The sequence below is a fragment of the Aotus nancymaae genome, unplaced genomic scaffold (genome assembly GCF_030222135.1).
Source record: "Aotus nancymaae isolate 86718 unplaced genomic scaffold, 86718_ANA_hifiasm-v0.15.2.pri h1tg000003l, whole genome shotgun sequence".
NCBI classification, from domain to species: Eukaryota; Metazoa; Chordata; class Mammalia; order Primates; family Aotidae; genus Aotus; species Aotus nancymaae.
The window spans coordinates 31,102,220-31,127,354 of record NW_026988414.1 but is presented as its reverse complement, the minus strand read 5'-3'; the positions used below and the strand labels follow the sequence as shown (position 1 = coordinate 31,127,354).

At 38.0% G+C, this 25,135-nt stretch overlaps 1 protein-coding gene across 1 annotated transcript in view; it reads left to right on the top strand.

Annotated features, from left to right (window-relative positions):
- TMEFF1 (transmembrane protein with EGF like and two follistatin like domains 1) overlaps positions 1 to 25,135 on the top strand; it is a 94,475-nt gene that overhangs the window by 66,559 nt on the left and 2,781 nt on the right. Inside the window, exons 7-9 of the mRNA XM_064379468.1 lie at positions 271 to 336; positions 11,432 to 11,555; positions 22,804 to 22,962. Of these exons, the coding sequence (XP_064235538.1) occupies positions 271 to 336; positions 11,432 to 11,555; positions 22,804 to 22,962 (349 nt within the window). The remainder of the gene's footprint in view (positions 1 to 270; positions 337 to 11,431; positions 11,556 to 22,803; positions 22,963 to 25,135) is intronic.

Sequence of the window (25,135 nt, the reverse complement as noted above, 5' to 3'; positions counted from 1 at the left end):
TTCTCAGAGTGTGTTGTTTTAGTTTGCATAGGAAAGAGTTTTTAAAGGAGGTGACATTGGAGCTGAAGTATAGATGAAATTGACTATTCATCATGCAAATAGCACTTACACCTAGGATGCCTCGAGGCATTTAGAGAATGATAGACAACATGAGCAGGATAAGTGGACAGAGGTTAAGAAGAACTTGGAATAATTTGGAATTATTGGGAGTATCATGATATGACTTAACCATTGTGTATATCTTAATTTGAAAACCATTTTCTCTTGTAGATACAGATGATACTAGTTTGTTGGGAAAGAAAGATGATGGACTACAGTATCGACCAGATGTGAAAGGTACCGAATCATGCTTCTCCAAATTTTGGCAACTTTGGAAATACGGTCATTAGCTGTCCTTATTAGTCCTATTTTCATTAAAAAAAAAAAAAAAAACAAAAAACCCTAACTTTGCTCTCTATAGTAATATACCTAACACAGTCAATTATTAGTATTAATAGTAACAGAAACAGTTGAAGTTCATCTCTTCATATGTAAGATACTCTCATACATGCTTTCTTTGATTAAAATTTTTATTGAGATAATTTTAGATGTACATGCAGTTGTAAGAAGTTATACAAAAAGATCTCTCAATATGTTTTATAAAAATCCTCTTTACTCCTCTAGAATCTCCTGTTAACACTTGCCCTGTGCCCAGGTCTTTGAACCTTGTTCCTTTTGCCTGAAACTCTTTATTTCCTTTCCCGACTAATTCCTTCTTATCCTTTTAATCTTAGCTTGGAAGTAATTTTCTTTTGGGAAATATCCCTTGACTCTGAAGTCTATATTAGGTGCCTTTCCTGTATACTCCCCTCTCTGAACACTTAGCCTACTCTATTATAACTGCCTTTTTATTTGTCTGTAACCCTCTCTAGGCTATGAGTTCTGTGAGGAGAGGAGAACCTGTCTGTCATGTTCACTCTGTATCCCTAACCCTAGCAGAATATCTGGCACATAAGTAGGTACACCGTGCTTGTCTAAAGAGTGAATGCGACTCAAAGAAGCAGTAGGTTGTATTTACACAAGGTCTCATGTAGTAGAGGTCAGAGCAGAGGCTGGATTCCAGATTCCTTGACTTCAAGGCCATTGCTCTTCTTGCTTGTTTTCACATCCATTATTTTGTTTGATTCTTATAACTGGTCTGATAGGTAATGATCAATGGGAAGATTGAAGATCAGTGAGGTTGTATCTAGTTAACTAAAACAAGTCTATATCTTTGGCCTTCTAGACCAGGACCTCTATATAATTGCTGTATCACAAGTGCATCATTTATCCATTTGTTTGGTTATACTATTAAAATATATCTGATCTATATTTTATACCTAATTTCTAAACAATATGTAAAATGGGAGTGATAATAATACCAGAGTTTCATAAAAACTAAACGAGATAATACATGTCAAGTGCTTTGAACAGTGGCGGACATACTCTTAAGTGTTCAACGATTGATAGCTGTTATTATCATTGAGTAATTTGTTACTTCTCTTACTTGAATCATATCAAACCTGCATCAGTTATAACCCACAAGCTCCTGAAATATGTCTCCTATGTTGATACAAAATGCTGTATTTAAAATAGAAAATCTCCTGTATTCTCATAGGAGACAAAATAGATCAGCTTCAGTTTTATTCACTAGATTGATAGTACTTGACTAGAATAGGAAGGCCGTTTTTCAGTATTTGGAGGCTCATACTTAGGATAATTTGGAGAATTGCGTGTTCTGAAGCACTTGTGTGCTGTTGATAATGGATAATTTAGAGCCTAGGCCACTTTTGAGGTACTGAAAATCTTTTACACATAAGAATTGATCTCTAATTTAAATAAAATTATCATAGGAGATATAATTTTTTGTGTACCTAATTTATACTGGTCATTTTACTGTTTGTGGTTAGAAAGATATCTAAAATATATGGATCTTTAAAGAGCTTGTGATATAGTAAATGCAGATAACCAACTTCTAACAAAGTAGAAATTGACTATTGCTATAAATGTAGTACAGTTTAAAAGTACAATGGGAATTTAGAAAAATCGAGATTAATCTTTGATGGGGAACAGTGGGAATCTGTGAAATGTTATGTAAGAAGTGGAACTTGAATGAACCATGAAGGATGGTTAGGATTTGAACAGGAGTCAGAAGGATATTTAAGGAGGATAGGAGAGCATGAGCATAGATATGCATACAATGTTATGACAGGATGCGTTGGAGAAAGGTAAGGAATCCTTTGGGCTGGAGAGTAGGCGGCTTAAGAGGTAGAAGTGGAAGGCAAGGCTAGAAAGATAGCTTGGGGCCAGATTGTGTAGAGCGTTGAATCCTATGCTACTCTAGGGAATTTAGACTTTATTCGTGGGCAGTGGGGAATCATTAATATATTTGAAAAAAGCAAGGCTACAAAATTAATCATTTGAAAGCATGATACCTGGCAGGAACATGGTGGTTATTATATACAGTGGAATGGAGGCAGGGATATCAGTTAGGTAAAGTCAAAAGGAATAGACATCTGCTTAGATATAAGAGATAGAGAGTTAAAAATGACTTAAGACTTGCAGCTCAGATGACTTAGATGATGAATTCTGTTCACAGAACTAAGGATATTATAGGTAGGTAAAGGTTTTTGGAATAAGGTAAGGGAGGAGTTGATGGTGGAGGTGATTGATTGTATTTTAGAGTTTGAGGTGCTTGTGGAACTCATCCAGATTACTTTGTTCAGTATAAATTTGTGAGTCAGTCTTTGGATATAGAGGTGATAACTGAAGCCACAAGAATGAATGAGAGAGAGTTGTATTCTCTGGTATAGTAGCTACTGGCCACATGTAGCTATTTAAATTTAAAATCAGCTTGGACAACATGGTTAGACCTTGTCTTTAAACAAAATTAACCGGGTATGGTGGTATGCACTGTGGTCCCAGCTATTCAGGAGGCTGTCTTGGAGGATGGCTAGAGCCCAGGGGTCGAGGCTGCAATGAACTGAGATTGCACCATTACACCAAGCCTGGGTGACAAAGCAAGACTCTGTTCCAAAAAAAAAAAAAAATTAAAAGTATACTAGCCCTGTTTTATATGTTCAATAGCCACATATGACCGGTAACTACCATATGGGACAGCACAGATGTAGAACATTTTTAGAGCTGAAGAGAGTTCTGTTGGACAGCACTATTATTTAGAAAGAAGAGAAGGCCCAACTTGGGATGAAGCAGAAAGAGGACTGAGAGGAAGAAAATCAAGAAGAGGACAGAAGCTACGAGGGAAAACAAGGCCAGTAGCTTAAAAAGCTACAGAAAGGTATTAGAAGACCAGGACTAAACTATGCTTGAATTGGAAGACAAGGGGATCATTGGCAATCTTGGACCAAGGAGTTTCTTTCATGAAAGATAAAAGATGAAACCCAAATTGTAAAAATGTTCTCCTAGGAAATAGAGGTTAAAAGGTATCTCTATTTTTATTGTATTAATTTTTTTACTTTTGCCTCGTTTGCTTTTTTTTTGTTCTTGTTCTCACACCATTTATAGGAGGCCCTTAGTAAATATCCACGTCTGCAGCACACAGCCAAGATTGGGTAGGTAAGGCAGTGATCTGGGATGGAGACTACAAAGTGAAAAGCAGGACCACAGTACCAGTAAGAAGCTGGAAAGATGGGAAGACAGTGCTCAATAAGAAATGTCTTTTAAAGCTTAGCTCTTAGAGAAGAGTGCTTGTGAAATGGAGTATTTGTATGGCTAGAATAGCTGCTGAATTAGAGCTTTTCTTGGGCTGTCAGAAAACCTGTGGTAAATATTGAAATTGGAGTGTTAGAAGCTCTGTTGTAGATGGTAAAGTCATAAAGGATATGATGATTGAGCATGAGTTGTACGGGAGATGGGTATGTGACATTTAGAAAACTTACATCTATGATACATAAACAGAATAGTATAATAAACCCTCATATACCCAGAACCCACCTTCAACAATTGTTAGCATTATCATTCTTTGTATACTTCCACCCATGTGATTATCATTATTCTCATTTTATAGTTTTTAAAGGTGTAATTTATAGCACTGAAATGCACAAATCGTGACCAATGGATGCACCTCACGTATATCACATCTTATATCGATACCATTTCCATCACACAGGAAGTTCCTTTGTGGCATATATCATTTTAATGTGACCATTTTGATTCAAAGATATGCTCATATAGCCTATAATGTAACCATACCACCCTTTTTATTATTATTAAGACATTCTCACTTCGTTCCTGAGCTCCACCTTGTCCCAACCCCCTCCTCATCTTTGGTCTCGTCCTTGAGCCCCATTAGTCTTGCCTCCTGCTTCTGGCCAGGGATACCTGAGATACCAAGATATTGATATCATTTCCATTACTGGTAACTGTTTAGGTATTTCAGTCCAGGTCTTTTGATATGCCCTTTTAAAAATGATTTTGACAAATGTGCCTCATCAAAAGGAAAGACTATGAGCCAGGTGCTAAGATCAATGAAGGAAATCGGAGAATGTCATGGAATGTGGTGGAGTGGAGAGTCACGCAGAGGATAATTAGCAGGCTCCTAAGAGAGTTAAGGTGGTGGGGAGCTGAGGGTGGAATGCTGGCCTGGAAATGACAGTGGTGAGCACATCAGGGGAAGAGGGAAGGAAGGGAATCTAGGAAGTAATGTGGTCTTGGTACATCAGGAAGATGAAAGGAGTATTTTCTAAGGGAGTAGTTAAGGAGGTAGATAAGCTTATTCATATTAAAAAGGTGTTTCTCTGGGCAGAGTGAGCAGGCTAGGAAAGGAAGAATCAGGGCTGGTATGGAGGATAGTGAGGTTTAGAATTGGGAGAGTTGGGAGCATTGGAGTATGGGTAGGAGTTTATATAGAGGAAGACAATTCCTTAATGGAGTCCAAGCAGACTGTGGTTAGGGAAGGATATGTGGAGGAATATGTTAGTGATGATGGCTGGGAGGCTGCAGGGTAGTGTATTTTGAATTTTTTTTTAACTATAGAGATTTAAAGAAATAATGAGCCCTAGGGTTACTGATGCAGTGTTGATATAGTTGTGGCCTCAGCAGTTTACCTTCCAGGTACATGTCTCCATTGCTAATAGCAACTCCTCATGCTTTGGTTGTACATTGATGAACAAGGACAGATAGCTAGTGGAACAAGCCTTTGCAGATAAGCCATCTGGTACTGGGTTTTCTCATAACATCATCCCTTAGAACCATAACTATCCTTTGTATTTGAAAACACTGCAGCTGGTGGTGGAATTGTTTCTGAATGCCTCTGTGGGTGAAAGGAGCCATTTGGTGACCAAGTATACTTTTTATATTATACACACACGCGTGTGCATGCACACACACACACACATTGTTCAGAGACTAGCAGTTGCAATTGTTGCTCTTGGAGCCTGTCACCACTTGCCTAAGAGCTTGTTTAGGCAGGATCATTCTGTGCTCAGCTCTTACTGTGTGCAGGTTACATCTCTGCTGTGGTTTCTGAAACCATGGTATGTTATATCTTTTGAGCCTTTTTATCTTTCCTTTTCGAAGTTGGCTAATTTACTTGGCCTGGAGAGCAGGTGCTTGGCCATTCTGCTTTTTATCTTTTCCTACACATCTCCTAGGATAGCTTGGAGAAATGATACTGTAATGGCTAAGAGCTTGCCCTCTGGAGTCAGACCTGATCTATGCCTAATAGCTGTGTGTCTTGGTTTCTCTGAGCCTCATTGATCACATCTGTAATTAGGGGCAGTAATATCTACTACCTAAGATCACTCTGAATATTAAACACTATGTTACTGAGTTCATTATCAATGTTATTATGGTTATTTTTAATACTTTTTTTTTCTAGTTTCATGTTCAGTAACCTGGCTGTGCTCAACAGCCTCACCATTGGTGAGTTAGTTATCGTCTTGCTATTTAATATTATGGTTCATAAGTAACATCAGTAGGATATTCTTTCACTTAAGTTATTAATCAAGTGCTCTACTTGTGTCAGGTGCTTTCACATATTTGTGTTATTTAGTCCTCATAACAGCCAAGTTTATCCTCATTCTTCAGATGAAGAAGCTGAAACTGCAGGAGTTTTGCCCATATAGAAGGGCAGAACAGGGACTAGAATTCAGACTTTCTGACCCTAAGTGCTGCTCCTTCCCTTTGTATCACGATTCCACCACAATTCTTTTGTGCCTCCTGCTTTCTTAATTACTTCCAGATATTTAATATCATCCGAGCTATTACCTTGGTGAACCTTAGTGTTTGTGTTCTAGCCTGGATCTTTTTCCAAGCACTAGTTTCACATATTCAGTGGCCTAGTGGGTTTTTGTATTTGTTTGTTTTGCCATTGCTTCAAATATCTGGAACTACCATAGTGCCTGGAACATAATAGATGCTTAAAAAATACTTTTTGAATGACTGAAGATCTAAATTTGACGTCAGCTTACTACATTGTCTCTACAGAGTCCCAATCATTAGGCTCATATTTAGAGTCATTTTTATGTAATTCTGTATTACGAGGATTTTCAATAAAGAGGATAGTTTTGTTTTACTAAACACTTAAATGAACAGGGGTTAGTGCTGGATACCACTCTTCAAGATAGTTGTAAATAATTGTTTGAATAGGGGTGGGAATGGGGAAATTCGAGCTTAAAAATAAAAGATTGGTCAGCAGTGCGGAGAGGGCATAAAAGATATGGGGAAATCTACATAAAGTTGAAGTGAGATTTCATTCAACGTAAGGAAAATCTGATGATATTGGAATGAACTGTATTATGAGTTCTGGAAGTGTTCAAGTAGACATAGGTTCTGGGGGTTATAAAACTAAAGAGATTCCTTTATCAAACCAGATGGCCTCCAAGGACCCTTCCAGATCTGAGTTTCTGAGCTCATTCACTTTTCAAAACATCTTCAAACCATGTTTATTTTTTCTATGCCTACTGTCTATTCCTGCTGCTGAGCTTTAGGTGTTGCCTAGGGTGGAGTGCAGTGGCACGATCTCAGCTCACTGCAACTTCCACCTCCTGGGTTCAAGCGACTCTTGTGCCTCAGTCTCCCGAGTAGCTGGGATTACAGGTGTGCACCACCATGCCCAGCTAATGGATTATGTAGTAACCTTTTAACTGGTCACCTGAAACATATATGGTCTTCCTAGTTCCTCTGCCCCATTATCTTGTATGTTGGTATCCAGTTAATTATTTTGACATCTTTATTAAGATACCATTTACATGCCATTAAATTCACCTGTTTAAAGTGTGCAATTCAGTGTTTTTTTTTAGTATGTTTAGAGTTGTTAAAGTGTTATCATAATCTAATTTTAGAATATTTTCTTCACCCCTAAAGGAACCTCCACACCCATTATTAGTCAATCCCCATTTGCTTAACCACCAGCTCTAGGCAACTACTGTAAACTACTTTTCATGTAAAACCTGGCTTTCCTTGTGCTGCTCTTCAAAAGGCCTTTGTCTTCCTTGTACATACGATGAAGAAAACATTCTAACCTAGAATTCAAATTTTTTCATAATCTAGTTTCAGCCTACTTTTCCAACTTTGACATCTACCCTTCCCCAGTCTGAATGTATCACTCTATGTAGGTTGCTACTCTTTGTTCTTGAGAATGCTATATGCACTATACCTTCCCTTTGGCTTCTAACACTTCTCTATTTATGTCTAAATCTATTTATGCTTTGAGTCTTAACTTGAGTCCTGCCCTATCAATAATCAATAAATCTTTTAGTCTACAATGAGTTCTCCTTTCAATTTGAGCTTCCTTAGCACCTAGTGTTATAAAACCATCTTTTGCCATTTAATTGTAAACTGCCCCATGGGTCCTCTTTCCTTGTGTTATTCAGCTTTTCATATGTATATGTTGATTTTCTAAATTGATTATAAGCTTCTTGAGGGCAAGGACCATGCATGTTCTTTCTTTATATCCTCTGTAGCTTAGCTGAGCATGTAGCTATGCCCAGAAATAGTATGTATGTCTAATGGGATGAATAATGTTGGCATTGAGTGGAATATTAGACTCTGTGAATTTGTACGTTGTCACAGGGTTCAAAACTTTATTAGACATGTTTTATATAGCTTCACTTTGCCTACAGCTTGATATCACATTCTTTCATTAATTTATTCAGTATATGCTTATTGGTGCCATGCTTTTTCTATTAATTTCTCAAAACTTTATTTTTAATGTAGTTAACTTTTTCTGTTTTCACCTAGCTGAGTCCTCTGATAGCTTTCAGCTCTGCATTATTTTTGAAATTCTTTGCCGTTTAAAGAACTTTCTTATGGTAGATTAGTATGTTACCACAGCCTCTACAGACCTGCACAGTTCTATTGCTATATACCCTATAGGATTTTATTATCATAGGTTGGTGCATAACGTTAGTCTCTGTAGTTCTGTTGTTACACACTTTCATGGTCATGTTCTGAGAAATGCTATGGGAGATGACCACTTTCCTCAGTTTACTTGTGGCCTGATTGGGAATGTAGAGTAGCATTTTTAGTTTGAAACTGTAGCAAGAAAAGTACATTTGATTTCAGTTATTTGGCTTCTGATAAACTATTTCTCATTACAGCTAAATTACTTTAGGAAAGTCTTCTGCTTGGATCACAAATATTAATAAATAAAAGATATGTTAATTAAGGTTTGACCTCTTGTGAAACACAGGATACAACTGTCCAGTTCACTAAGGGATTCAAGATGGAAACCTTTAATTGGATAATAATTTTGTCAATGGAAAACAACAAAGTTATAGTTTATAACTATTTTTTTCTCCCTTTACCAGGAGAAAATTAGAATTTATTCATTTAACAAACATTTATTGAGCATGTAACAATACTTGGTAATATTTATTTATTAAGTACTTACTGTTTTCCAGGCACTGTTTTAAGTTCTATACACAACTTATATTCTTAATACACGAAATGTATTATCTCATTTAGGCCTCAAAACAACCCTACAAGAAGCAGACATCATTGTCATCTTCATTTCTCAGATGAAGAAACTGAGGGCCAGAAATGGTTAAGTAACTGCCTTTAGGTCACACAGCTACAGAGTGTTGTAACCAGGATTCAAACCTAGGCAGTCTGACTCTAGAGCTGTGTTCTTAGCCATTGTATGTACTGCATGCTAAGTGTTAGGAGTTATACAGAAATGAATAACACAAGCAGCTAGATTCTTAAGGAGCTCACAATCTTATGGTAGAGGCTGACTTAAAAAACCCAAATAGCAATAAAACAGGCAGTATCGTGAGTGTTATAATAAAGGAGTAATTGCTCAGGATCATAGCAACTCAAAAGAGGGCCTGATTTCTTTTGCCATGGCAGAATTATAGTCTGGGAGCTAGATGAGACCTTATAAGCCCTTTGATGACAGAATATGTTTTCCCAGCACCTAGCAGTGTACCCAACATGTACAAGATGATCAGTAGATGATAAATTAGTGATCTGTTTTGCATTTTCCAGTATGATAGATACTAGGCTTGTGTGGCTATTGAGCACTTGAAATGTGGCTAGTCAGAATTTAGATATTTTGTGGGTGTAAAATATCAGAATTTAGAGACTTATTTTAAAAATTAAAAATATCTCAATTTTTAATATTGGTAATATGTGAAAATGATATTTATTGGCTATATTGGGTGAAATTATATGATTAAAATTTATTTACTTGTTTCTATTTACTTTTTAAAATCTGGGCTACTAGAAAATATAAAATTACATATGTGTTTTGTACTATACCTATGTTGGGTAGTACTGGTCTCATTCAGCTCCCTCAGAGAGAAGAAGTGATGTGAACGAGGCCAAAAAGCAGTAGGGACATTTTTAAAATTGAGAATTTATATGTAAGGTTCCCTGACTTTTGGATCTGTTCTCTTTCTAGGCATAAATTAAATTAGCACAATGTAAATTATATATACACTTTGAGGAAAAATAACATCATTTTGGTCTGGTTTCTCTCTGCTTTAGTTCCACTGTCCCTGAGCTTAATAATCATTAAAGTTTTTTTCTGTCTATATGTAGATTTTGATCCTCAGAAAATCTGAATTTTTAGTTCTCAGGGTTTTTTATACTTGGCACCTCTATTCTCAGTTCTCCCTTGATCTTCCTCTTGATCTTACCATACACATACGTATAACTCACTGTTTCATTCCTTTTTAATTTGTTTCTATTAACATTTAAAAATTTTTATTAACACCTTTTATTTATATTTTGGGGAGATAGGCCCTGTGATGTTACATGATGTGCTATATAAATAGCTGGTTGTTTTGGTAGTATTATACATGCATTTGTTATCTCCCTCATTCCTCTCAAAACTGCATGAAATGTAGGTCCTATTATTTTGAATTTACAGTTATGAAGTCTCAGGTTTACTAGGGTAGTATGCTGAAGGTACAGCTGTAGTGCACAGAATCTGTGTAAGATAGAAATGGCAGGAAGCCTGCGGATTTTTCCTGCACATGGACAGGCCTGTAAATATCGGGGAACTATGGGTCCATGGAGCTTAGGATTAATGTACTGGTGCATATGCCAAAAAAAGTACAAAAATCCATTCCCAAATTTATTTGTGTATGTGTGTGTGCTTATGTGAGTGTGTGATGTATATATAATGACTGAGTAAATTAATCTGATTGATTTTGAAGACCAAGTTTCTATGTTTCCATCTTTTCTGACCCGTTCCATCTCTCTTTCTTGACTCTCTTCGTTTTCTTCACTTCAGTTCAGTTCAAATCATTATACCTAAGTCTGAGTAGGTGTTCATCAACATGTTGACAGATTTTTGGAGGTCAAGATCTCAGGTTATTTTGAATTTCTTTTTTAACTTCTATATTATTTGAATTTTTAAAATAAGACCATATACTAAGAAAAACTACATGAAAAGAACAGCAAAGCTATTTCACTTGGGAAAAAAATCAATATGCTTGATAATTTTCATTCCAAAAATAAACCTTTCACTCTAAAATTTCAGAATCTCATAACTTGCTCTCTGTCATTCAGTGTTCTTTGGCCTCAATTTCATAACCCTCAAATAAATGATTAAGTTCACTCCCCCAAAGCCAATTCTAAATATAACTTCTCTCTGTCACAGAGGTGAACTTTCTTCTAGAGTTAGCATTTATTTCTTTAGAAAAGATGTTTAGTTTTCTTTGCCAGATTGTTTTTAAACAACAGTAACTCGTAGTGGTCACATCCTGCAAATATTTTTAAATGCTTTGAATCTACACAGTTTACCTGCTGTGTTTATGGCATAATAGGAATTAGAAGGGACCCTGGATCTTATCTAACCCTTTACCTGAAAAATTTCCTTTTCAAATTGCCCACTAGGTGGTTGACAGGGGGTGAATTCATTTGCTGTTTCAGAACATTTGAAAAGTCTGTATTTTTCAGCTTGCATTTCATTGTTGAACCATCTGGTTTATGTTCTTTTAAGATGCTAGTGATCAAAGAGAAGATGTTTATATTGGAAACCACATGCCTTGCCCTGAAAACCTCAATGGTTACTGCATCCATGGAAAATGTGAATTCATCTATTCTACTCAGAAGGCTTCTTGTAGGTAAGTCAGTGCCTCCAGATCAGTGGTGAGCATTTTTTTCATCAATGATTGTTGCTCTATAGAAGGGAATGAAATGTAGACTAAATATTACCAAAAAGTAGTGTTTATTTGTAGTAGACAAGTAAAAAATCAGCAGCATCATTTGGAAAAAAAAAACTGGCAAGAAATATGCAGAAAACAAAACCAATTTTTTTTAGGGCTTTGAGATTATGGACTTAACATTTTAAATATAATATACATTTTTTAATATAAAAAACAAATGTGCCATATTTTAACACTATTTTGGTTTTTAGGCAATCTGTCACAAGGTGGTTGAGGGACTAAAGACTGTATTAAGAACAGAGAACATGTAATTCAAATAAAATATGTGCCAAAATAGATTTCTAAAAATAAGAGGATGGGGATGAAGAACCAGGTGCGACTCGAGAGATGGAAAGGGCGTAAATCCTCAACTCCCTGATTCCAGACAGGTTACGTAACTTGTTCAAGGTCAACAGCAAGTTAGAAATAGAGCTGAAAAAAACAACTAAGTCTCAGACTTTCTGATACCCAACCTAATGAACTTAGTGTTTTTTGCTGCTCTTGCCTATCTGCGGATACACCTTTTTGCTGCTGCTGCTAGGAGCTCATCATCTACTTGACATTGGTCCAGCTGTACAGGTGATGTTTCTATAGACAGAGAGACATTGCTGTCATTTTGCTCACCCTTGCCTTCTGGAATTTGACCAGATCCTTTTCTCCTTTCTTAGTCAACACATCAAATGATGGAGAAATATTATACTTTTCTTTTGCTCTGTCCACCTAGAAGCCAGTGAATCTTTCTTTCCAAAAAATAAGAAGGAGCAATTGAAAATCCAGTCTCCTGGATCTTTCTACTTCTTTAGCTCCCTGCTCCTGTTTTTCTCCCTCCCTCTCCTCCTGCTTAAATAACAAGAAGCAAAACAAAACACTAAACTGTTAATGGTTGAATAGTTCTTTGTTAAGACTTTTGCTTTTTCCTGATTGAAAGTTCTCCTTGTCTTTGAAGGGGCTAGCCTCCTCTTCTTCTTCTTTTTTTTTTTTTGTGAACATTTAAAAAATTCAGCTGTATGAACAATAACAGACCAGGTTTTCTTTCGTTTTCCTTTTTTTTTTTAAGACAGAGTCTTGCTCTGTTGCCCAGACTTGGAGTACAGTGGTGCGATCTTGGCTTACTGCAACCGTGGCTTCCCGGGTTCAAACAATTCTTCTGCCTCAGCCTCCCAAGTAGCTAGGATTACAGGCACATGCCACCATGCCCAGCTAATTTTATACATACATATATATATATATAATTTTTAAATTTTATTTATTTTATTTTTATTTTTATCTTTTTGAGACAGAGTCTCGCTCTGTCGCCAGGCTGGAATGCAGTGGCATGATCTTGGCTCACTTTCAACCTCCACCTCCCAGGTTCAAGTGATTCTCCTGCCTCAGCTTCCTGAGTAGCTGGGACTACAGGCGTGCATGCCACCACGCCCAGCTAATTTTTGTATTTTTAATAGAGATGGGGTTTCAACATGTTGGCCAGGATGGTTTCGATCTCTTGACCTCGTGATCTGCCCATCTCAGCCTCCCAGAGTGCTGTGATTACAGGCATGAGCCACCCTGCTTGGCCTAATTTTTCTTTGCATTTTTAGTAGAAATGGGGTTTTGCCTTGTTGCCCAGGCTGGCCTCGAACTCCTGAGCTCTGTCACTCTACCTGCCTCAGCCTCCCAGAGTGCTAGGATTATAGGTGTGAGCCACTGCTCCTGGCCCAGGCCAGTTTTAAAACTAAATCTTACAGTTGGCTCTTCATGTTTGTCCCAGAGTGGTATGGATATCTTGATAGAAGTTTGGATCTGGTTCTCTTAGGATGGTGCATCTTTCAAGATACTTAAATGAAGGATGAGAGAGAGGATCATGTTCTGATAATGATGTGATACCAGGTCATTTTCTAGTATTTTACTAATTGAAAGTAAGAGTATTGAATGGTATACAGGTTAAAGGCTTTGGAATTGGATACACTGACTCGGCCAGTTATTGGCTGTGTGTTCTTTGGAAGTTACATAAAATATCTAAGCCTCATCTTCATCTTTCTTAAAGTAGAATAGTAATAGTATCTATCTCATATGTTGTTAAAATTAAGCACGATAATATGTGTAAAGTGCTTGCCTAATACCTGGTATGTATATCTGCTTAGTGAATAGCAGTTGATATTATTAGACTGTAAGCCCATTAGTCAGGAGCTCTTTGTTTTGTTAATCACTGTTTTCCTTGTGCCTAGTGTAGGACTTAGCCCACTAGGTACTCAGTAAATATTTTTGAATGACATGTAATGATGATACTTTTTTCCTTTTCTTCATACCAGAGGAGTATCTTAAATGCTAAAGAATCCCTTTTCTACACAACTATAACTCCTTAAAAGCAGTTGATCTTTTTCTTTTGTCTGAGTCTGCACAGTATCTGTAGGAATCAGGCCATGATATCATTTGCACTTCTGCTAGTAGGGAGGTGTGTTTGCATAGCACTAAACAGGCAAGAATAAACAGCTTTTAGCCACAGTTCTATTATTAGGTTAAAATCTTCTAGCATTATGGCACCATTGATTTTTTTTTTTTTTGAGATGGAGTCTTGCTCTGTTGCCCAGGCTGGAGTGCAGTGGCGCAGTCTCAGCTCACTGCAACCTCCACCTCCCAGGTTCAAGCGATTCTCCTGCCTCAGACTCCCTAGTAGCTTGCATTACAGGCGTGTACCACCATGCCTAGCTAATTTTTGTATTTTTGGTAGAGACAGGGTTTTGCCATGTAGGTCAGGCTAGTCTCGAACTCCTGACCTCAGGTGATCCGCCAGCCTCAGCCTCCCAAAGTGCTGGCATTACAGGTGTGGGCCACTGTGCCCTGCCTGTTTTTTGATTGATTGATTGATTGATTGACTTATTAATGCCAAATTCTCTCTGATATTGGGGTGTCAAATTCAAATATGATGGGAATCCAGGGATCTTGCCTTTAAAAAGCATATAGTCTGGTGGAAGAGACTGACAAGTAATTATAATATGAACAATACTATCATACACAGGTATACATGAGGTGATTTGGGACTTCAGAAAAGGCACTTCAGTCTGAAGATGGGTGGGGGACATTGTTGGAGGAAGGGTCAGGTCTTACAGGAACGTTTGGGCCATCCCAGGAGCTTGGCTTTTATTTTAAAAGCAGTAAGACACCATTAGAGGATTTTAAGTAGCAATGAAGTGATCAAATCTGAAGGCCACTCTGGTGACATTGTGGAAAGTAGATTAGAACATTTAGAAGACTTAATAAGAAGTAAGTGCCTGAATTAAGTATAAAGGAGTTGTTGAGAGGTTGAGAAAGTAAATGGATTGCAGAGAGATCATTAGGTGGTTGAACTCACAAATGTTGGTGACTGACCCGTTCGGTTGGATATGAGCATGAGAACGTGAGGGTTGGTAGAGGTTAGTTGGATGAAGAGTCAGGAGAATCTCCTGGGTTTCTGGCTAAGGCAAGATTGAGTGAGAAATGCATTGGAAAAAAGGAGAAGGTTTTGGGGGAAATGATATCTTCAGTTTGATGTACTTGGTCTAAGATGCCTGTGGGATATCTGCTTACAGATATCTAGTGGGCTGCTCTGGATATATTTTGGTTTTGGAACTGATGAGAGAGATGTAGTTGAAGACATATATTTGAGAATCATTCCCTCTGTAGCATATCCATTCTAGTTTCTACCTAGCTATTCTATCCCACTAGCCCTTCGGTTTATTCATCCTTTCACCTTTTCAGTGTCCCTCACTCCCTGGATATTCTTTTTCCCTCATTAGCATAAATTCCGTGGCCAATCATTATAGTTCCCTTTTATTTGAATCCCTCATTCCTCTGTTGCTTCATCATACTCACTTGACAAAACCGTAGTCCTGGTTCATCCCAGCTCTCCACACACTGCATACCTGTACATGCAGCTACACATGGCTGTTGGTGAAAAGCACACACCACCAGATTAACTTCTCTCACTGACATACCTATAGGTCTCAAGGTGGGCCCTTTGTTGTGCCAGGGCAGTCATTCTACAGCTGCAGTTTATCCATTCTCCTCCTCTCCTATAGGATTACTTTGTACCTTCTCCTGTCTCCTCAGATTGGCAGCAGTACCTCCTCTCTCATCCTCACTCTTGGCTATTGATCTTCTTTCCAAGTTCACGGAGAAAATGGAACAATATGAGGAGAACTTCCACACCCTTTCACTATCACCTACCAGCAATCCTCTCCCTTTTTCTCTGTATCATAGAACTTGATGTCAGCATATCTCATATAAATCGATAAACTTTTGTTTCTTCCATCTTGGAAAAAACTCATTCTCATTCCCACCAGCTACAGTCCTGTTTCCTTCCTTTCCTTCATAGAACTTGAAAGAGTTGTCTAAGGTCTATCTCCAGTTCCTCACTTCTCATTTCTTTTGAACTCACCCCAATGAGCTTTTGTCTCTAACACTTCACCGACACTGTTCTCATTTCCAAATTCAATGGTCAGTACTTACTGTGAAATTACTTTTGAATGATCAGTAGCATTTGACACAGTAGATCACCCCCTCCTGTGTGATATGCATTCTTCACTTGGTGTCAAGAATTATCCTGTCTCTTGTTTTTTCCTACCTTGCTGGACATTCCAGTTTTCTTGGCTGCTTTGACTTTGCTCCCTGACCTCTCAACGTAGTAATGTATCAGGGTTCAGTCCTAGTTCTCTTCCCTTAGAGATTCTGTCCAGTCTCAGGGCTTTCCATGACGTATGCTAATAATTCCTCCTAATTTACATAAATCCCAGACTTCTCTCCTGAATTTGAAACTTGTAGATCCATATGCCTCCTTTACATTTCCACATGGATGTCTGACACCTCAATCTCAACAGGACTAAAGCCGATCTCCTGATCTGCTCTCCCTCCCTAAACCTGCTTTACCTGCCACCTTCTTCATCTCAGTTGATTCCAACTTCATCCTTTCAGTTGCTCAGACAAAACACTCCTCTGATATATCTTTGACTTCTCTTTCTTATCTGGTCAGCTGGGAATTTTGTTTCAGAATATCTCCAGAATTTGATTACTTCTCTCCATTGCCAGTGCTATTCCTAGTGCAGGCCAACATTTCCCTGGGATTTTTGCAATAGCCTCTGTGATTGTATTCTACAGTCCATAGTCAAAATAGCAGACAGAGTGAGACTTCCGCCCGTTTTCTTGACACAGGGTCTCGCTCTGTTGCCAGGCTGTAGTACAGTGGTGTGATCTCAGCTCACTGCAGCCTCTGCTTCTTGGGTTCAAGCAGTTCTTGTGCTTCAGCCTTCTGAGTAGCTGGGATTACAGGCATGCACCACCTTTAGTAGAGATGAGGTTTCACCACATTGGCCAGGCTGATTTTTGCATTTTTTTTTTTTTTTTTGAGATGGAATTTTGCTCTTGTTACCCAGGCTGGAGTGCAATGGCACGATCTCGGCTCACCGCAACCTCCACCTCCTGGGTTCAGGCAATTCTCCTGCCTCAGCCTCCTGAGTAGCTGGGATTACAGGCATGCGCCACCATGCCCAGCTAATTTTTTGTATTTTAGTAGAGACGGGGTTTCACCATGCTGACCAGGATGGTCTCGATCTCTTGACCTTGTGTCCACCCACCTCGGCCTCCCAAAGTGCTGGGATTACAGGCGTGAGCCACCGCGCCCGGCCGATTTTTGCATTTTTTGTAGAGACGGTTTCATCATGTTTCCCAGGCTGGTCTCGAACTCCTGACCTCAGATGATCCACCTGCATCACCTCCCAAAGTACAGAGTAAGCCTTTTAAAATAAAAGTCAGTTCATATCATTCCTCTGCTGAGACCCTTCCGGCGGTTCCTTCATCTCACTAAGTGCAGAAGGCTCTATGCAGTTTTGTCTCTTCACCTCTGTCTTGCTCTCCTCCCCTTCACTCCCTCCTCTCCAGCCACACCTGCTGTTCTTGGGCATGCCATGCATGCGTGGATGCTCCCACCTTAGGGAACTTACACTGGCTTTTCTTTTGCTTGATACACTGTCCTCCCGTTATCTGCATAGCAGACTCCTCACCTTCTTCAAGTCTTTACTCACAGGTCACTTTCTTAAATAACCTACCCGGCGTGCCTTATTTAAAATTGCAACCCTCCCTTCCTGCAATTTTCCTGGCTACCTGGTGTTTGCAGTTTCCCTTAACACCCCACACCCTACATCCCCTGTATTACATATCACCTTCTAACATGACCATTTAATTCACTTACTTTGTTTACTGACACTCTTCTCCCAGTAGCTGGTAAGCAGGCCAGGGATCTTTATCTATTCTGTTCACTGATACATTTCAAATGCTCACTACAGTAGGTGGCATATAGCAGGTGCTCAATAATTGTGGTAAATGGATGATGAATTCACACACGAGACAGTGGGATTGAATAGGATTGCCTGTGGAAGGTGTGTGGGATGAAAGTAGAAGGTGGAGGACTGAACCCCTGGATCTGCCTTTAAGCAGTAACAATAAAAACAAATAACCTAGAAGTTAGTACTCTAGGTATAGGGAGAGTGTTTCCACACTGCTGATAAAGACATACCTCAGACTGGGCAATTTACAAAAGAAAGGGTTTAATTGGACTCACAGTTTGACGTGGCTGGGGAGGCCTCACAATCATAGTGGAAGGCAAGGAGGAGCAAGTCACATCTTATGTGGACGGCAGCCGGCAAAGAGAGAGCTTGTGCTGGGAAACTTCCATTTTTAAAACCATCAGATATTGTGAGACTCATTTACTATCACAAGAACAGCACAGGAAATACCCACCCCCATAATCACTTCCCACCAGGTTCCTCCCACAACACGTGGCAATTGTGGGAGTTACTATTCATGGTGGGATTTGGATGGGGCACAGCCAAACCATATCACATAGTATAACCAAAAGTCAGTTGGAGAAAATAACATCCAGGGAGAACTGCAGGAATGATACATGGCCTATACAATTATTTTTGATTCTCTGATTTTAATCTTTGGCTTAAGCCAAACCATTAGAGAACTGTATATCTAGGACATTGTTACAGCTCCCTATGGAACTGTTTTTATTTTACTGAGCTTTGACTATTGGCCATTAGCATACCATGAAGGATATTATTTTAAAAATCCCATGAAACTTCATTATATCATTGAGTTTACTGCAGCTGTGTTGTTGAGGATAATGTTCTTTATGTTAGAAGGTGCCCTCTTTAAATGAGGACCAATGAGATAAAGTTCCCATAAGTTTCATAACAGTAATAACTGTGCTTCTTTTGAACAACTTGTTTGATTTTATTTTATGTACATTGTATTTTATGTCAACTGTCCTACTCCCTCCCTTCCCCTCTCCTCCCCTCCCCTCTCCTCTCCTCTCCTCCTTTCCTTTCTTCCTTCCTTCCTAATCCATTGGTGTTTAGTATATGCACAGAGTTGTACAACTATCACCACAATCAATTTTAGTACATTTTCATCTCCCCAAGAGGGCACCTCATACCCTTTAGCTTTTACTCCCAAATCTCCTCATACTCCCTAGCCCTAGGCACCCACTAATTTATTTTGATCTCTATAGACTTATATATTCTGGATAGTTTATATAAATTGAACCATGTAGTATGAGGTCTTTTGTGTCTAGCTTTTATCACTGAGCATAATATTTTCTAGGTTCATCCATGTTATAACACATATCAGTACTTCATTTTTGTGGCTGAATACTATTCCGTTGTATGGATAATACCATATGTTTTTAATCTACTCATCATCAGAAAAATTTAGGTTCTTTCCACATTATGGTTATTATGAAAAATGCTGCTCTGAATGATTATTTGAAAGTTTTTGTGTGAACGTGTTTTAATTTCACCTGGGTAAAGCTTAGTGGTAGAATTGCTGGGTCAAATGGTAACCCAGTGTTTAACATTTTGAGGAACTGCCAGACCATTTTACATGCCCTACTGTACCTTTGTCAACACTTGTAATTATCTGACTTTTTGACTCAGGCTATCCCAGTAAGTGTAAAGTGGTATATATGGTGGCTTTGATTTTTATTTCCATGATGGCAAATGATGTTGAGAATATTCGTATATCTTCTCTGGAGAAATGTCAGTATACATCCCTTGCTCTCTTATTTTATTTTTTGGCTATTATTGAGTTGTATTAGTTCCTTATATGTTCTAGATATAAGTCCCTTATCAGATACATGTAACTTTTTTTTCCATTTTCTGGGTTATCTTTTCAAGTTTCTTGATAATGTCCTCAAGTACAAAAGATTTTAATTTTGATTTAGTGCTATTTATCTTTTTTTTGTTGTTGTTGCTTTTGCTTTTGGTGTCAGATTATCTAAGAAATTATTGCCTAATCTAAGGCCACAAAGATTTACTCCTGTTTTATTCTTTTTTTAAAATCAAATTTATTTAAAAATTGACAAAATTATATTTATTATATACATCATGTTTGGAAATATATATACATTGTGATATGGCTAATCAAGCCTATTAACATATGTATTACCTCACATAGTTACCACTTTTGTGGTGAGAACACTTAAAATCCTCAGCATTTTCCAAAAATACACTGCATTGTTAACTGTAGTCACCATGTTGTACACTACATCTCTGGAACTTATTCCTCCCTTCTAACTGAAATTTAATATCCCCTGACCAGCATCTCCTCAACCACCTTCTACCACCCCAGCCCCTGGTAACTCTTTGCTTCTGTCAGATCAACTTTTTTAGGTTCCACATATGAGTGAGATCACTCAGTGTTTGTCTTTCTGTGCTTGGCTTATTTCACTTAATATAATGTTCTGCAGGTTCATCCATGCAGATGATAGAATTTCCTTCTTTTTTATGGCTGAATAGCATTCCATCTTGTATATATACCTCATTATTTTATCCATTTATTCATTAATGGACACTTAGATTGAATCCATATCTTAGCTATTGTGAATAATGCTGCAATAAACATAGGAGTGCAGATATTTCTTCAACATACTGATTTTATTTCCTTTAGTTGTATACCCAGTAATGAGATTGCTGGATCATATGGTAGTTTTATTTTTAATTTTTTGAGGAACTTCCATACGGTTTTCCATAATAACTGTATCTTACGTTTTTTTCCTTAGAGTTTTATAGTTTTAGCTCTTACATTTAGATCTGTGATCCATTTTGAGGCAATTTTTCTGTATGACACGAGGAAGCGGTCTAGCTTCATCCTTTTGCATGTGGATATCCAGTTAGCACTGTTTGTTGAAGAGACAATTCTTTCCCCATTGAGTTATCTTAGCACCCTTCTTGAAATCAATTGGCCATAGATGTATGGGTTTATTTCTAGGCTCTCAATTCTCTTCCATGATCTATATATCTTCCCACTGCTTGTTTTTTTGTTGTTGTTGTTTGCTGGGGAGCGTAGAGCCCAGTGTGAAATGTACTCGGAGGTGTCTACGAACCTCGGGCTGGATTGATAGACTCACACTTCCCCTGGATTTTCCTGTTTTCCTCCTCTAACATTATTTTTTGTGTGTGTGCTTTATGATAAGCTGCCTCAAATTATTTTTTAATGAGTTGTGGGACATTAATACATACACTATTTTTACACTTCAAATGTTTTATTAATCAATTATAACTGAAGGCTGGGTAATTTATACATTTCACTTCTGTCAGCTTAAAAATGTAAATTGTCTGTTAAGTGTCTTAAATATTTCTCCCTGTCAAATTATCATCAGCTGATGCAGTTGCCTTTTTATCTACTTTTAATTAAAATTCAGATAATTTCTAAGATTAGCACCTCCTTGACTGCTTGACATTGTTTCTGTCGTTAATAACTTATTTTCATCTTTCCCCTGCATCTTACATGTTTATATTTTATACACTGAAAAGTGTCTTGAATATAATTTGGTGCTATGTTCAGAGAACTGTAAATGTTTATACCTACTTTTTCAATAGTCTAACTTTCAGGTATTTAGGCCTAAGGAATAACACTAAATATAGAAAAGTGCATATTTACCAAGATGTTTACCACATCTAATTTATAATTGTGAAAAATTGAAAATAACTGACATGTCTTAGAACTGGGAATAGATAAGCTAGCTATATTACAGTTACTGGATGGAGTATTATATTTCTATTTAGAAATTATCTGTATCTATTTTTAAAAAAATGCTAAGAGAGCAGATTTTAAGTATTCTCACCACAAACATGGTAACTATATGAGGTAATGCATAGGTTAATTAGCTTGATTTAGCCATTCCACAATGTCTATACGTTTCCAAACATCATGTTGTACATCAGCGGTCCCCAGCCTTTTTGGCGCCAGGGACCAGTTTCATAGAAGAAGATTTTTCCATGGACTAGGAGTTGAGGGTGGGGGTGATGGTTTGGGGCTGATTCAAGTGCATTACATTTATTGTGCATTTTATTTCTATTATTATTACATGGTAATACATAATGAAATAATGATACGACTCACTATAATGTAGAATCGTGAGCTCTGAGCTTGTTTTTCCTGCAGTTAGACTGTCCCATCTGGGCACGATGGGAGACAATGACAGATCATCAGGCATTAGATTCTCATGAGGAGTACATAACCTGGATCCCTGTGTGCGCAGTTCACAATAGGGTTTGTGCTTCTGTGAGAATCTAATGCCACTGCTGATCTGACAGGAGGTGGAGCTCGGGTGGTAATGGGAGTGATGGGGAGTGGCTGTAAATGCAGACAAGCTTTGCTTACTTGCCTACCACTCACCTCCTGCTGTGTAGCCTGGTTCCTAACAGGCCATGGACCAATAGCAGTCATGGCCCAGGGGTAGGGGACCCCTGTTGTACATGATAAATATATGTAATTTTATTTGTCAATTTTTAAGTAAATTTAATTTAAAAAATGAAAAAAAATGAGTAAATCGTTGTGGCCTTAGATTAGGCAGTTATTTCTTAGATATGACACCAAAAGCAAAAGCAGCAATAACAAAAAAGAGATATATTAACAGTATTTAGCAACTGTAAAATTAATGTGATATAACTTAGGTGAAAGAAGCACCATGTAGATACAACAAAAAGACAGTAGGGAAATATACAAATGGCATTTTTTCCCCCAGATTGTACGAAAATGCTTGATTTCCTATTCCTGTTTAAATTTTATTACTATTTTGTGTATTTTAATGTAAAAACTTGGGAGTATCAAAATTTGTAATTTTCATAGGAATATATATATTTTTCCTTTTCAGATGTGAATCTGGCTACACTGGACAGCACTGTGAAAAGACAGACTTTAGTATTCTCTATGTAGTGCCAAGTAGGCAAAAGCTCACTCATGTTCTTATTGCAGCAATTATTGGAGCTGTACAGATCGCCATTATAGTAGCAATTGTAATGTGCATAACAAGGTAGGTAATGATGTAAGAAATATCACTTAAAATTAGAGGCAGGCAGCTGTTTGTTTATAGATGCTTTGAGGCCACCAATCTGTTAGGCAAAATCCTATTATCAGTTCCCTGAGGTTTTCAGTGGCCTCTCCCTATCCTTCTTCTTTAGAATATAGGTAAGAACTAATTGCCCATGTTACAGGTATATCTTGGCTACAGGCAGAGAGGGAGTGAGAATAGTTAATGAGATAAAGGAATTTAGGGATCTGAGAATTGTATACAGTCTTTGAGCACTGAATTCTGGGAAAATAATGTTAGTAGCAGCTTTTTTTTTTTTTAAAAGAGACAGGGCCTCCCTCTGTCGCCCAGGCTGTAGGGCAGTAGCAATTAGAGCTCACAGCAACCTCGAACTCCTGGGCTCAAATGATCCTCCAGAGTAGCTGAGACTATAGGCATGAACCACCATGACTGGCTCAAAATTTCTAGAATGATCTGCACATGTGTAGAAGAGCCATGCAGAAAATTTTTATGCCCTGCACTGCTGTGAGATATTTTATGCCCTAAGAATGTACTTTACTCGCAGTTGATATAGTAAGAAAGGAAGAAATCAGAGACTGAAGGTAATTTTATTGTGGTATCATTGTATTGGCATAACTTCATTTTCTGGATTGCAGTGATAAGTAATAAGCTTTAAAATTCTCTATTATAAATAAAATAATTTGCCACAAATTAAATGACTTATTTGGAGTACAATGGCATAAAATGGGTCTTTGCTAAACTGAGTGGAAATACATAAGTCAGACTGAACTGGACTTGAGAAAAGTCAGAGTAAATCCAGCAAGTTCGTGTTGTCTTTGTGCTTCCCAGTCTAATGTCTTTTCTTTAAGGTCAGTTCAGAAGTCTCATAAGCTTCATCTCTCCACTTCCCTGAATTATTCTGGGCAGAGGGTTGAAGCATATCAACTACAGATATTGGCAGGCCATAATGGATTTATGGCCCTTCTATCCAAGGTCTGGATAGAAGCCAGACCTTTAGTAGTCTCAGCCATCTGGAACTGAAATGATAAATCTAGAAATGATAAAAAAAGTTCTCCAAGTAACAGATATTTTTCATAACACCTAGGCACTAAAGTCAGTGCGCTTTATTTCACAGAACAGATGATCTGCCCTTAGGCAAAACTACTGAATATAAAATTGGGTGGTAAAGTAGGGACATAATAATGTAACAAATAATGATAACAGAGAAGATACGGAAAAAACATTAAACAGCAGGACTGGCTGTAGCCATTTAATATAGGCTCAGAGGTTAAGTAATTTGCCTGTGATCATCCAGCTAGTAAGTGGAATTGTCTGGGTTTGGATTCAGATTGATTCCCATTAATTCCTCTTTCCACTGAAAGGTTCCATGCTAACTCATCTTGGGAAAGATGTTTGCCCAGCATGACCATTGCATAGGAGCAGGGTTCAAACTTGATTTTGTAGCAGTTTGAGGTTTTTGAGTAGGGGAAGGACTTGGTATTTTTTTAGAGTATTAATGAGTTATCTGAAAAATTCACTGGAGTAGTGGACATGTGAGGTAGGGGGAAGACCATTTAAGACATTAGAGTTAAATAGGAGTGAGGTAATAAATTATCTGGAAGGCAGAAGAAAAATTAAGATAAAGTAAGGGAAGATGTTTGAGGCCTGGAGATAGTGCCTTTATTTAAGACAGGGTCTCACTCTGTCATTCAGGCTGGAGTGCAGTGGCACGATCTTAGATCATTGTAACCTCCATCTCCTGGGCTTACCTCAGCCTCCCGAGTAGCTGAGACTACAGGCATGCACCACCGTGCCTGGCTAATTTTTGTATTTTTTTTGTAGAGATTGGGTTTGGCCATGTTGCCCAGGCTGGTCTTAACTCCTAAGCTCAAGTGATCCACCTGCCTTGGTCTCCCAAAGTGCTGGGATCATGCTCAGCAAGATAGTGCCATTTTTAAGAGGATCAAAGGATGTTAGAGTCAATGGGAAGCAAGTTTGAGTTCAACCCCTTCATTTAAAGAAGTAGGGAAACTGAAGTCCTGAGATAAGTACCTCGGTCTAAGGTCCTAGAGCTAGGAAAGGCCTCTTACAACAGTCTTTTACCCAGCTCTGTCCTTCTGTTCTTATTGTGCTGTAATCCTCAACTACTCAATTAAAATTACCTGGCAGGCAGTAT